Source organism: Rhinatrema bivittatum, chromosome 16 (genome assembly GCF_901001135.1).
Source record: "Rhinatrema bivittatum chromosome 16, aRhiBiv1.1, whole genome shotgun sequence".
NCBI lineage: Eukaryota > Metazoa > Chordata > Amphibia > Gymnophiona > Rhinatrematidae > Rhinatrema > Rhinatrema bivittatum.
The window spans coordinates 21987228-22001967 of NC_042630.1; the positions used below are offsets into that span (position 1 = coordinate 21987228).

General features: G+C 49.1%; 1 protein-coding gene across 10 annotated transcripts in view; it reads right to left on the minus strand.

Annotated features, from left to right (window-relative positions):
- Nucleotides 1-14740, minus strand: part of LOC115077965 (phosphatidylinositol 4,5-bisphosphate 3-kinase catalytic subunit alpha isoform-like) — a 96668-nt gene that overhangs the window by 38710 nt on the left and 43218 nt on the right. For all 10 annotated transcript variants that reach the window (XR_003853011.1, XR_003853012.1, XM_029580441.1 and 7 more), the window contains one exon: nucleotides 1897-2061. Coding sequence is in view for 8 of the 10 variants with exons in the window: in XM_029580441.1 (XP_029436301.1) it covers nucleotides 1897-2061 (165 nt within the window). In the remaining 2 variants the exon portion in view is untranslated. The remainder of the gene's footprint in view (nucleotides 1-1896; nucleotides 2062-14740) is intronic.

The window sequence follows — 14740 nt, forward strand, 5'->3', positions numbered from 1 at the left end:
GATTCTGGTCAGGATATGGAAATTTTTAATCACATCGATAAAATCACCAGATGGATCTTCGACCGCTAATTATTGGTCAATCCCCAAAAGTCTGAAGCCATCGAGTTCAGAAAGTGCAAATAAAATATAAAATTAGCTCCCTGTATGGAAAACACTATTATTCATCTTGTGGATGTGGTTAAAGTTCTGGATAAGAAACTTTCAATGTCAAAACAAACATCTTTAATATCTAAATCATTTTTTTTAATAATCTACGTTTGATTCACAGAATTGCTGCTTTAAAAACAAAGAATGACTTGAAAACGTTATCCAGTGCATTAATACTCATTAAAATTGATTACCGCAATTTGCTCAATATAGGTGTTACAGAGGCAAATTTAAGACATGAACTTTGGGAAAATACTGCAGCAGAATTATATATGGTGCATCTAAATATAATCATGTGTCTCCTCAGCTACTCAAACTGCATTGGCTTCCAGTTCTCTGCAGAGTAATATTTAAAATACATTGCCTCACATATAAGGCTATTTCTAAAGGTAAGCCTGATTACTTAGTGAACCTCATGCTTACCTATAATTGTGAGATCCTCTCAGAAAGAATTGTTAAGGATCCCTTTCTCTCGAGAAATTAGGCTCAAAGAAACCAGTGAACGATCTTTTCAATTTCAAGCACCTTCAATTTGGAGCCCCTTATCCATAGATTTTCGTAAAAGGAACAATTATTTTAAGTTTTGAAAGTTTATTAAATCCTCAACGTTCTCAAAGTTTTTTGATGAATGACTAGAAAAGGATATAATTTTAATTTGCATTAACAGATAGACTGAATGACTGTTTGTTTTACTTTGCCTGTTTTGATGAGGTTTTTTTTATAATTTTTTCAAATAGATGTAATATTGTTCTTGATTAGAAACCGTTTGGAATTTTATTGAAAATCGGTATAAACAAAATAAAGATTATCATTACCATTACCATGTACCATGCAGTGACCTTACCCACAAGTGGTTCTGTTCATCCTGCTTGTCCATGGAGAATGAGGAAGACAACCCCTCTCCCCCACTACCTCTCCATAACACAAAGCAGCCTACATCCCACATCCCACAACTTGGGAAGAAGCGAAGTGTAGCCATATTAGGATGAGAAGGAAGTACACTCCATTAAGATAAAGATGTTTACAGCCCTGGCCTGGGGAGGAACTCAGCACACCTGTGTTAGCATGAGGAAGAAAGAAATGCCCCCAATAACGCAGCTATGCCTATTCCACCATTTCCAAGGTGGGGGATAGCCAATAACACCCAGGGTCAGGATGGGAAAGGGAAATACTGCCACCAATAACACAGCCATGTTTATACCTACAACCTGGAAGGCAACTCAATATACCCAGGTGAGGTTGGCACTGCTAGCTGCGGGAGTCAGCCCCTCCCAAAAAAAAATGGTCATGTCAAACTCCAATCTGGGCAGAAGCCAAGCAGCACCTGCTTTGGATAGGAAGTAGGAATACGTAAGCAACATCTACATTCTTCTTTTGGGGGGGGGGGATGGGGGGGACTCAGTGTAGGAGAAGGAAGTGCAAGACCCCCCACTATAAGCTTGCCTATACCTCCAACCAAGGAAGGCTCCCCAGCATGGCCAGGATAAGATGGAGACCCCTGATAACACAGCCACATATACACTTCCAGCCTTGGAAGAAATCTAGCACACCTGGATTAACATAAAGAGAAGAAAGACATCACCCATCAAAACACATGGGGACGAACCCAGGGCACCTGAGGTAAGGTTGGAAAGAAAGACATCATGAAAAACAAAGTTACATTTATACCCCTAACTTGAGGAGGAGCCCAGCACAGCAAGGTTATTTGGAGTGGGGAAGAGAAAGACCATCGATAACACGTGCACTGACCTGAACAAGTTGGATAAGGTACTGAGAAAGCTTGTCATCTGTTAGACCCTTCACCAGGCACTTCAGTGCAAATTCTCGGACGATGGGGTCGGGGAAATTACAGTCCAGTAACTCTAATGAGAGCTCAGGTTTAATCAGGGGCCATTCCCTCAGCAGGCAGTACATCTGCATGAGAGAAGAAGAATGAAAGCTCAGGTTTAATCAGGGGTCACTCCCTCAGCAGGAAGTATATCTGTATGAGAAGAAGCATGAGAGCTCAGGTTTAATCAGGGGACACTCCCTCAGTAGGAAGTACATCTGTATGAGAGAAGAAGCAGTGAGAGCTCAAGTTTAATCAGGGGCCACTCCCTCAGTAGGAAGTACATAAGAAAATTATTCCTTACCTGCTAATTTTCGTTCCTGTAGCACCATGGATCAGTCCAGACCGTAGGTTGTTCCCCTCTACCAGCAGATGGAGTCAGAGCAAAAACTGAGAGGGCGCTCTCATATAAGGTGGAGCGCCCTCTGTAATCCTTCAGTATAAAGTATATCAAAGCCAGAAAGAAAAACCTTGGATGGATGAATACAAAGTTAACAATAACTACAATAACTATAAGAACCCGTAGAAATGCAATGTGCAACAAGAACTCCTAATCAGTCCCATACCAGTCCTGAAAGAAGTAGACACGAGTTGAAAAAGGTATGTCCACAAAAGAAAACCCCCCGAGAAGCATAGAATCATAGGGTGGGCATCTGGATTGATCCATGGTACTACAGGAACGAAAATTAACAGGTAAGGAATAATTTTCTTTTCCCTGTACGTACCAGGATCAGTCCAGACTGTGGGATGTCTCAAAGCTTCCCTAAGTAGGGTGGGCCAATGATAGCCCAGCTCGAATGACCTAAGCTCCAAAGGAACCCACGCTCAGCGATGGAAGATTCAAGCGATAGTGACGTGCAAAAGTGTGCAACGACTTCCAGGTAGCAGCTCTGCAAATCTCCTGTGGAGAGACTGCTCGGCTTTCAGCCCAGGAGGCTGCTTGAGCCCGGAGCAAATGAGCCTTTAAGCCATCTGGCGGAGGATGCCCAGCGCCCACATACGCAGTAGAAATTGATTCCTTGAGCCAGTGGGCAATGGTGGTCTTAGAAGCCTTGTTGCCCTTCTTGGGACCACTCCAGAGGACGAAGAGGTGATCGGACACACGAACGTCATTGGTAGCCTACAAGTAGCGAAGGAGAACTCGCTTGACATCGAGGCATCGAAGGTCCTTGGACTCCTCGGCCTGGAATGACGGTAGTTCCAATGACTGATTCAAATGAAAAGAGGAGACCACTTTTGGTAGAAATGATGGAACAGTAGACAAGGATACTCCCGAATCCATGAAACGTAGGTAAGGTTCTCTACAGGACAAGGCTTGCAGCTCCGAAATTCTGCGAGAAGAACAGATGGAAACCAGAAAAACTGTCTTGAGGGTGAGGTCCTTGAGGGTAGCCCTCTTCAGAGGTTCAAAGGGCGGACCCCCTAGCATTCGAAGAACCAGATTCAAGCTTCATGAAGGACAGAGACTGCGGACCGGTGGTCTCAGGTGCTTTACCCCTTCTCAAGAACCTGACTATGTCCGGGTGAGTCGCAAGAGGAGATCCATCCCGATGATGAACGAGAGCACCAAGGGCTGCCACCTGAACTCTGAGGGAATTGTAGGCTAATCCCATCTCCAGTCCTCGCTGTAAGAAAGACAAGATCTGGGATATGGTCGCATGGCGTGGAGAAAGTTGCGAGGCCTGGCACCAAGTCTCAAACACTTTCCAGACTCGGATATAGGACACGGAGGTGGAAGTCTTCCTAGCCTGAAGAAGAGTGGAAATAACCACCTCCGGATATCCCCATCTTCTCAGCCGGCGCCGCTCAAAAGCCAGGCCGCTAGACAGAAGCGATCTACCTGGTCGAAAAATACAGCACCCTGTCGCAGCAGATTCGGCAGATGTCCCTGCCGAAGCGGGCTGTCTACCGCTAGATTGACCAAGTCCGCAAACCACGGTCAACGAGGCCATTCTGGAGCTACCAGGATCACTGACCCCTGGTGGCACTCTATTCTTCAGAGCACCCTTCCCATCAGGGGCCAAGGCAGGAACACGTAGAGCAGGAGGTCTCGCGGCCACAGGAGGACTAAGGCATCGATGCCCTCTGTGCCGTGCTCTCGTCTGCGACTGAAGAAGTGTAGAGCCTTCGTGTTCCTTTGAGTGGCCATGAGATCCAGATGGAGAGTCCCCCATCGTGAGAAGAGGAGTGACACCGTTTCCTGGGACAGTTCCCACTCCCCGGGGTCCAGGCGTTGGCGACTCAAATAGTCCGCTTGAACATTGTCGACTCCCGCAATGTGAGACGCTGCCAGGACTGAGCCCGGGAAGAGCCTCGTAACGAACCACCCCGCCCCCAAGAAGTAAAACGCCTTTGGCCCTGGAAGCGAGAACGCATAGACGCGGAGGGGCGCAAAGGCTTGGGGCGATCCTCCGGGAGTTTATGGACCTTGTCTTTCCCTAAGGATTCCATAAGCTTCTCAAGATCCTCCCCAAACAACATCTTACCTTTAAAAGGCAGGGTACCCAGTCGAGCTTTAGTAGACTGATCAGCCGACCAGTCTCGAAGCCAGAGGAGTCTCCGGGCCGATACCGCCGAGGCCATCGCCATGGATTGAACCCGGACCAGGTCGTAAAACGCGTCAGCCGCGTACGCTATATGACAGCATCCAAACGCTCCGCCTTTTCCGCCTCCGCCGACGGAAGAGCCTGTGCACCAAGGAGCTGTTGAACCCACTGGAGGCCCGCACGCAGCATGAGTCTACTGCAGCAAGTAGCCCGGACCCCCAAAGCTAATATTTCATGGATGCGCTTAAGATGTGACTCCAACTTACGGTCCTGCGGATCCTTGAGGGCCGTAGACCCTTCGACCGGGATCGTGGTGTGCTTAGTGACCGCGGAGACGTAAGAATCAACCGCAGGGTACCGTAACAGATCCAAGCCTTCCTCAGGAAGGGGATACAGTTTCTCCATGGCGCGCATCCCACCCGGAGAGCCCCCTCAGGAGCCTCCCACTCCCGTAAAATCAAAAGCTTCAGCATAGGGTGAAAGGGAAACGCCGTGGCAGGGGCACTAAGCCCCCCTAGGACTGGATCCATATTCTTGGGCAGGGAGTCCAGTAGATTATCTACCGAGGGACCCTCCAGACCTAATTCCTGTAGGACAAAGGGGATAAGAGGCCCCAGCTCCTCCCTGCGGAACAAGCGAAGGACTCTGGGGTCATCTCCCTCCAGCGGGGAGGTATCCGTAGGATCTGGGGAGGGATCAGGGTCCGGAGAAACCGGAGCCGTCGGAGGATCAGGTATAGGAGCCACCCCGGGGACCACCCGCACCCTAACTGGCCCCTGGGGTTCCGCAGCCGGGCTAGTAGTCAATGGTGAGGAACGGGGCATTTTTGAAGAGGGGGTCGGGAAGGGGGGGTTCCTGCTCCTCATGCAAGCTTGCTAAATAAGATTTATGCATGAGGAGAACAAATTCAGCTGAAAAAGGGACCCTGGAAAAACGGGACGGGGGGGTCGAGGGGGGTCGAGAGGGGTCAGTACTCATCTCCTGGGGGTCCACAGGGCTCAAATCGGGGGGTAAATCAAAAAAAATCTGGCCCCCCAGCCCCAGGCAGCTCCGAAATCGGAGCCGTTGAAAAATCCAAAATGGCCACCGATGAAGAGCTCTGCCGGCTCAAAAACGGCCTGGCCAAGCCTGAGGGAGTCGATCCCCGGATTAAATTTGTCCTCTCAGCCGAGGAGGGACCTTCCCCACCTGGCAGGCAAGCAGGGCATAGACCCTGCAACGAAAAACGGGAGTAAAAAAGCCCACAGGCAAGACAAACTGACTGCCCAGGCTTGGCCCAAGCTGTGCTGAGGAAAAAAAAAAGTAAAAAGTCTTAAAGTGACAGCCTCAGCACCAAGGAGAGAGAAGGGAGACCCTGCTAACTCCTGCCTGTCTGACTGCCAGATTAAAGCCTGAGGACCAGAAAAGGGCCAAAAAAAAGTAAGAAAAATTCTGGTCAACTGCTGCAGAAGTCTGAGGTATTTGAGTACCTGCGACTTCAGAACTTTGGTACCTTTTAAACTGGTTTTTTTTGTTTTTTGTTTTAAAATCAGTAGTGACTGAGCGCAGCAGCGGGTCTAAAACCCTCTCAGCAGCCAGAAAAAGGGAGCAAGTCCTGGAGGGAGACGGTCCCACACCTGGAAGGTAACCCGGACTCATACTATGCAGCGCAAAAGGGGCAAATAGCCCCGTGAGTCCGGCAAGAGCGAGGAGACGAAGTCGTCTCCCAAGGAAAAAGAAAAAGACACTAGGGACCAAAAAACCCCAGAAATACAGAATAGAGACAGAAATATAACTTTTCTGAAGTACTTGCTTGAACCTAAAAAAGGAATGGAAAAGGCTGACTAGCCCGAGACAGAGAGCCGAAGGGGAGCTGTTGCACTTGCTGGAGACAGACGAATACTGAAGGGGTTAGTGTACAGGTTCTCCCCTTAAAGGGACATCCTCACAATTTTGGTCTGTCTCCACCTGCTGGACAGGGGACATAACCACTGTCTGGACTGATCCTGGTACGTACAGGGAACACAGGTTTAAAATCTGTCATGGATTACTAAAAGCAAACAAATTAAAAGTTAATCCCTAAAATATGAGCAAGTTTGCTTACCATAAACAGTGTTTTCCGTAGAATGCAGAATGAATTAGTCATGCTGTCTGGGACGTCCCTCCGGGTGGCCAGGAGGCAGAGCTCTCTTAGATGATAGAGTTTTTGCAGTGCGTCTGCATGTATCTTCCTGCTCAGCCCTGATCCTCCTCAGTCCATTTCAAAGCAAGACGGAACTGGAATAACAAACTGTCCGGGGAGGCGGGAGGGTCAGCATGGCTAATTCATTCTATCTACAGAAAACACCGTTTACGGTAAGCAAACTTGCTCTTTTCCCGTAAATAAGCAGCATGAATTAGCCATGTTGTCTGGGAGTCCCCAGCTGATGTGTTGAGCGCAGAAAGTCTCTGAGTATGTCCTGACAGCGAGGTCAGATAGGGCTCTCAAGATAGTGGAGAATGAGGCGGACAATTCTTGTCTGTTGGTTCTTCAGTGCTCAAGAAGTGCCTGATTTGAGGATCGTTCTACCCATGTCTGCATCAGCCACAATTTGTTTATCCAGGCAGTAGTGGGCTGTGAATGTGTGTAGCAAAGTCCTGGTGGCAGCCCTGCAAACGTCCAAAATGGGTACCTCATGAAGGTGTGCAATGGAAGCTGCCATAGTGCGGACTTGGTGAGCCTTAGGGAAAGTTGCTAAGGCTTCCGAATGTTTCTGATAGCAGAATTGTATGCAGAGATCCAGGATGAAAGGGTTCTCTTGGAAACTGGAAGTCCCGGGGCATTCGGGTTGAATGAGATGAAAAGCTGGGAGGCTCTATGCTTGGAATGAGTCCGACATTTATAATAAGCGAGCGCATACTTGCAGTCCAACGTATGGAATCTCTGTTCGCCATCGTTATTGTGTGGCTTTGGATAAAAAGTCAGAAGGGCTATGGTCTGGTTGAGATGGAAGACTGAAACCACCTTGGGAAGGAACGCCAGATGTGGATGCAGTGTTACCTTATCATGGTAGAATTCTAGGTAAGGCAAGTAGTGTACTAGTGCTTGCAACTCGCTGACGCGTCTCGCTGAGGTGAGGGCGACCTGGAATAGCACCTTCCAGGTGAGGAATCTGGGGTGACAAGTGTCCAGAGGCTCGAAAGGTGGTAGCATTAGTTGCTCCAGGATTATGTTTAGGTCCCATGGGACTGGAGGTTTCTGGACTGAAGGCCACAGGCGTAGAACTCCCTTCATAAATTTGGAGATGAGTGGGTGGCAGGAGATTGGAGCCTCGTTGTGAAGGCAATGGTAGGCTGCTATGTCACTGAGATGGACCCTGACCGACGTTGTGGCCAGCCCCTTCCGATAGAGCAGATGGAAGTATTCCAGCAGTCTCTTGGGAGAACAGGTGAAGGTGTCCATTCTGTTTTCTGAGCACCAGGTAGAGTAGTGGAACCACTTCCTCTGATATTTCTGTCTGGTGGAAGATTTCCTGGAGGAGACTAGGATGCTCTGAAACTGCAGGGATAGGTTCAGGTGGTAGAGTACCACCCTTTCAATCTCCATGCGGTGAGATGCAGGGATGAGTAAAGGGAACTCCCCTCCTGGGTGAGCAGGTTTGAACTGTTGCCCAGGTTGATCGGTGTCGACAGATATGCATACCACGGTTGTCTGGGCCACGCTGGTGCAATGAGTATCAGATCTGTGTTGTCCGTGATGCATTTCTGGACTGTGAGAGATATGAGAGGTATGGGAGGGAAAGCATAGAGAAGACCCTCCGTCCAGGTGATGAGGAATGCATCCTGTGCTAGGCACCGGGTACTGGGGTACACCGAGCAGAAGGTCTGTAGTTTCTGGTTTTGCTCTGTAGCAAAAAGATCGATGAGAAAAAGACCCCAGGTTCGAAAGAGTCTTTCCGCCACGTCCTGACGAAGTTCCCACTCGTAGAGATGGAAAATCCTGTTCAGGCTGTCTGCTCTGGAGTTGTATATGCCCGGAAGATAAGTGGCTTGCAATGTGATGGACCGGCTTTCTGCCCATTCCAGGATTTGTACTGCTTCTCTGCACAGGTCCAGGAACCGGACCCTTCTTCTTTGTTGATGTAGAACACTGCAACCTGATTGTATGGATCATCACTGTCTTTCCTCTCAGGGAACTTTCAAAGGCCCGAAGAGCATTCCGAATGGCCCGGAGCTCCAGGAAGTTGATCTATTGTGAATGCTCCCAGGAGGACCACAGGCCTTGTGTCTGGAGATGGACTACGTGAGCGCTCCACCTCTTGGTGGAAGCGTTTGTGGTGAGGACGATGTGATGCACTGGGGGGCAGAGCGGCGCTCCTACCACAAGCACCGATGGTGTCAGCCATCACCCCAGATCCCACTTCATGCTGGGTGTGAGGGTGAAATGAGTGGAGAGAGGATTGCGGAACTGGCTTCACTGGGATTTCAGGCCCCATTGAAGGCGGTGCATGTGGAGACGTGTGTGCGGAACTACATATACGGATGTGGCCATATGTCCGAGGATGGTCAGGATTTGTTGGGTGGAGGCACTGGCAGTTGTGTAGAGGTGGTTGGCCAGCGATGTGAGGGCAAGGGCCTGGGAATCCGGGAGGAAGGCTCTATCCCAAGTAGTGTTGATTCAAGCCCCAATGAATTGTAGAGTTTGAGAGGGGTGCAGATTGGATTTCTCGAAGTTGATGAGCAACTCTAGGCTGTCCAGGCAGCAGATGGTCACCAGTTAATGGCCACGCAGGATGGAAGGGCATGGGCATGGCCAGCAGCCAGTCGACCAGGTAAGGGAACAGTTGAATCCCTTGCCTCCAGAGGTGGGCCACCACTACCGCTAGGCATTTCGTGAATATCCTGGGGGCTGAGGAGAGGCCAAAGGGTAGGACCTTGTATTGAAAGTGGCGGCCATTGGCCATAAACATAAGTACTGCCAGGATGTGGAATGCATCTGGATATATGAATAAGCATCCTTGAGGTCAAGTGAACACATCCAGTTGTTGGGGCAAAGGAAAGGAAGGATGGACTTGAGTGATGTCATTTTCAACTTCTCCCTGGTCAAGTACCTGAGAGTACGTAGGTCCAGGATGGGTCGTAAACCTCCCGACTTCTTGGGAATAAGGAAGTATTGGGAGTACAACCCTTGATTGAGCTGAGCAGGAGGCAACTCGTGGATACAGCTCTGGTGGAGTAATTTGGTGATCTCGTCCTGTAAGGCCTGCGTTGTGTGTCGACTTGTCTTTGGCGCACTACATGCGGGAGGGACAGAATGGACGCAAAATTGAGGTAGTAGCCAGCCTTGATTATCTTTAGGACCCAATGATCGGAGGTGATCGCCGCTCATGCTGGAAGAAAATGGGAGAGCCTGCCTCCCTCTGGTAGCGGTAAAGATGGTCCCATCTCCCCTATAAACCCTGCGAGGGTTTATGGGGGGTTGGTTTCTTGGAGCAGGCGAGGCTGTCGAGGGAGGCATTGGCACCGATGAGCCATCGGCTGCTGCAGTCAAGCTGGCGGATGCAGTTGTGGGCGGGTAGGGGCTGTAGATGCGTCTCTGAAAGTAAGGCTTCCTATAAGATGGGTAGTAGCACCTGGTGGAGGCCAAATCTGAGGGTGTTGTGACATCACAGCCACCTTCTGCTCTTTGAGTTGCGCCACTGTCTCACGTAACTTGTCTCCAAAGAGGTTGTCCGGGAGACAAGGGAGGTCTGCCAACTTTTCATGCACTTCTTCACGGATCGCGCTCACTCGGAGCCATGCCAAGCGATGGGCAGTGATGGCATTTGCTATGGATTTGGCCAAGGTGTCGAAGACCTCATATATGGTGTGAAGGAGGTGCCTCAGACCTTCCTCTAGGTCATGGAACTGGTCAGGAGGACAGTGGTCCAGGAATGCCTCCTGCAACAGTGGTTTCAATGATTACAGACACTCATAGAGGTATTGCGTAATATAAAATTGGTGCTGCTGTATCTTGGCATTGAGCATCCCCGACTGAAAGGCACGCTTCCCGAAATCGCCCAGGTACTTGGAGTCTTTCCCTGGGGGTGTGTTAGAATGCAGATGTGATTTCTTAGCTTTCTTCATTGTGGATTCCACCACAACTGAAGCATATGGAAGCTGCACCATGGAGTAGAATGGTGAGTGTCTCATACAGAACTTTAGATCCATCTTGCGGGAAGTAGGTAGGCCAGCAAAAGGGGATTCCCATCCTCTAGTCATCACTAAATCTAAGACTGCATGAGAAGGAAAGGCCGTGGGCTCTGACGGAGACTCAAATATCTTCAAGATGCCAAGAACTTCTGCCCTTTGGTCGGGTATTTTCCGGGTCTCTATGTTTAATCATTGCCCCACCTTCTCCACAAATTTGGAGTATGAGAGATCCTTAGGTGGAGATACAAGTTCTGATTGCCCTTCCACTGGGTCTGAGGAATATCCGGTCAAGGATCCCAGGGAAGTGGATTGAGGTTGGGGGAGCCCCTTCCGGTGGGGGAGCCTGGGGAATGGGGACTAGGAGAACGAGGTCCTGGACTAAGGCTCTCCTGTGGAGATAGGGGAGTCTCCAGTGGAGTTTCATCCTGGCGCTTTCCCTGCTGCTCGACCGTCTTCAGAAATTGGGATAAAATGAGTGAGATCTGTGACATGGCCCGAGAGGCTAATGTGTCCTGGGGAACAGGTGGGGGTTCTTTGAGAGCACCCCTGGGAGGTACTGCTGCCAGGAGTATATCCAAGTCCGGTCCTCTTGATCGATGGGTGTCCTTAGGCAGTGTTATGGTTTTGAGGTGTTGGAGTGGATTCTTGGGTACTGGGTGATGGTCACGCCCATGGGGAGGAGCCCCGTGAGGAGCCGCAGTAATAGGCTAGACTCTATACACGCAAACACAGAGAATTTGTATTTATTATACAGCTCGGTGGTACTGCCCAGGAGGGGCAGCAGTGAGGTAACTTAGTAGAAGCAGTCCAGGGGTCCTCAGCAGAGGAGACCAGTCCCACACTCGAGTAGATGGTAGGCAGCGCAGGGTAGTAGAGGAAAGTCCCAGATGCAGACTCTGAGCGCTGAAGCTGGAGATAAGACAGACTGATAAGGTTAGTTACTCACTGAAGTAGATAGCTGTATTGATGATGATCCTGGCAGGCAGAAGTAGGTAGTAAGGCACCAGAGTAGGAAGAGCAGGCCTTTGAGGAGCGAGTACCCGATATCCCAGATAGGTACCTGTAAGAGAACATAAGGGCCCCCGAGGAGCTGGTACCCAGGTTAGAGATGAATTACCCCGAAGGGCAGAGAGAAGGCTTCTTGCGGCAGCAAGGAAGCAGCAGAGCAGCTTAGACCGGAGGCATTCCAATCCTTGCTAACTCAGTTTGTTAGCAAATGAAGGGCAGGCTAAATACCCTGATGTCGTGACGTCACTCAGAGGGGACGCCCCCGAGGTTCCCGCCATGACGTGGATAAAGACGTGGGTGGAGCGCACACCCTAGGAGGCCCTCAGGAAATCCATGGTGAACACCGTCGTCATTGCCGCTCCAGGGACGCAGAAAGAGTGGCATGAAGACGCGGCAGCAGCCATCCTCCCAAGGTTAGAGGAGAGAGAAGGGTGAGGCACGGAGGTCGAAGCCGTCTGAGACCGACGGACGCAACTGGCAGATGCTTAGCCTTCTTTTTCAGAAGTTCCTGAAGATGTTCCTTGTCTCTGCGCTTGGAGGCGGTGGACAAGCCCAAGTACACCCTGGCAAAGGAGCCTTCAGAGTCAGCTGGGGATGCTGGTTCTAAGTCAGAGTCCACAACCAAGAGAGGGGAGTTGTCCCTAGGGCGTTTGCACCCGCTGGAACGTTTTGCTGGGGCTTTTGGGGTGCTATGTGTCAGCAGCTTCTTGCATTGTTGTCTTGTGCTTTGAGGCATGCTCATGTGGTTGACGCTTCGACACATCTGCGTCGGTGGTGCATTGGGAGCTCAAAGCTGGGTGGTGCTGATGGCGGCGGAGGTACTGTCGCATCCCCTGTGGCTCTGTGCGTTGGTGCAAGGGAAGCATGCTTTGGCACCGGCCCAGATGGACTGGGAGGCCCTACGGAGGAGGCTCTCTGATGCATTGATGCTTGAGTGACCCAGGAGGGTCCAGGGGAAGACTGGGCAGACCCCTCGCTGGGGGCATAAGAGCCTGAAGACACTTCTCTCAATTTTGCAATTCTGGCAGCCCGCTGCCACTGGGCCCAGGGGTACATGCAACCACAGTCCCTACAAGCAGCTTGGTCATGGTCTGGGCCAAGGCATGGGTAGCATTTAGCGTAGCCATCAGTTATGGACATTATTTTGCCACACTGGCAGAATTTGAAGCCAGGTGGCCGTGGCATGGTTTTGCTGCGTTTTTTTGTTTTTTTTTTTTAATCTTCTTCTCGGAGAGAGGAGCTCCACGTGCTGACAGTCACATGGAAAAAACGGACTGAGGAGAATCGGGGCAGCGCAGGAAGATACACCAGGTGCATTGCAAAAACTCTATCATCTAAGAGAGCTCTGCCACCTGGCCACTCGGAGGGACGTTCCAGACAGCATGGCTAATTCATGCTGCTTATCTACGGGAAAATGAAGTTTTTTTGGATTTAAAAAAAAAACAAAACAACTTCCCATCTTTTTTTGAGGAACCACAACTAACTACCGAAGGAATGAAGTACATGCTGAAAGCTGAGGACCATACAGTGATGGATTTAGGTTTTTGCCACCCTGAGACACTCTTGATGCTGTTGACTCCCACTCCCCAAGAAGTCTAAACAGGGAGTAGAAGATCTAAGGCAGGGCCCCACAGTTTCCTGCTGCAGGAATTAGAAAATTATGAAGCACATGGTAAATGTTTCCATTTTTTATATTACATTTCCAAAATATTTTTCCAATCTTTCTTGAGTCTGTAGAATTAATTTTATGATTCTGCAAGAGGAGAAGAGATCTTAAGAGGAGAAGGAGAGGATGAAAGGACAAAGGATAGGGAAAGGGGGAGAGAGAGGACTGGGTATTGGGCGAGAAGAGCAAGAAGAAAGGACTGGGGATGGGGAGAATTGGGAATCTGGGATGGAGGATTCGGGGTTAGGGGTGGGAAGGGAGGATTTCCAGGATCTGGCAGAAGGAAGGGAAGTTCCAGGATCTAGGGGATAGAATCCGAGATCATTCGAGAATCCGAGGGAATATGTGAATTCTCTTTTCATCGCCTCTCAAACCTCGCACCCAATCTGGTATATATGTACAAATATACTGGGCACCAATCCCTTCTTTCTCACCTACACAAACACTGTCCTTCTCCCTCACAGACACATACACTCCAGCTGATTCTGTCATCTCCCAACCTCTCTCCTCACCCTGCAATGATCCCCCACTCCACCCCTCTTAACCTCCCCAAAATGATCCCCCTGTGCTGTCTGCTCCAGGCTCCCTTCCTCTTCCCTGCAGCAGAATAAAGAAGCAGAGAGCAGTTCTCTGCTGAGTGAGATTCAGCACAGCAGAAAGGCAGAAATTTCTTCAGCCAGCCTGCTGCCCTAGGTACTGACTTAAGGTTGCCTAATGACAAATCCAAGCCCAGGCCCATATCTTAGGGGTCACCATAGTTTCTTTTTTTTAAATTTTTTTAATCATTTTAATTATATAGACAAGTATCCACTTGCTTTGTAATTGAAAGTACAGAAAGAAATTTATAAAGTACAAAATATAATTATAACATTTCTAATTGTCATACTGTACTTAGACAAATTAGAGGAAATACGGGAGAGCCCAAGGTAACAGAGCATTATAACTTCAATTAGTAATATTACAATCATTATATATAAAGGTAACCTGAGAAGATTCAACACCTTTTTTCCTTTCCTTACCAATCAAACAGTGGAACAATCTAGGAGCGAGAGTCTAAGAAAGCCCTAAGCTGTGATGGTTCAAAAAACAAGTAATTTTGATCCTGATAGATAATACTTCATTTACAGGGAAAACGAAGTTTAAACCGTGCTCCTTTTTGCAATACTTCCGATCTCATATTGAGAAATAATTTTTCTTCTTATTTGAGTACATTTTACCAAATCCGGGTAACACCATTTTTTATAACCAAAAAACAGAGCTTGATTATTCCTGAAATAATGCTTAAATACATTATTCTCTCCTTTGCGCCACAATCATCTCCTGTGAAGACTCAAGCAAGAAAAGAAAAATATATCCTTAGATCACAATCTGAGAAGGGGTGGAAATACAAAATTA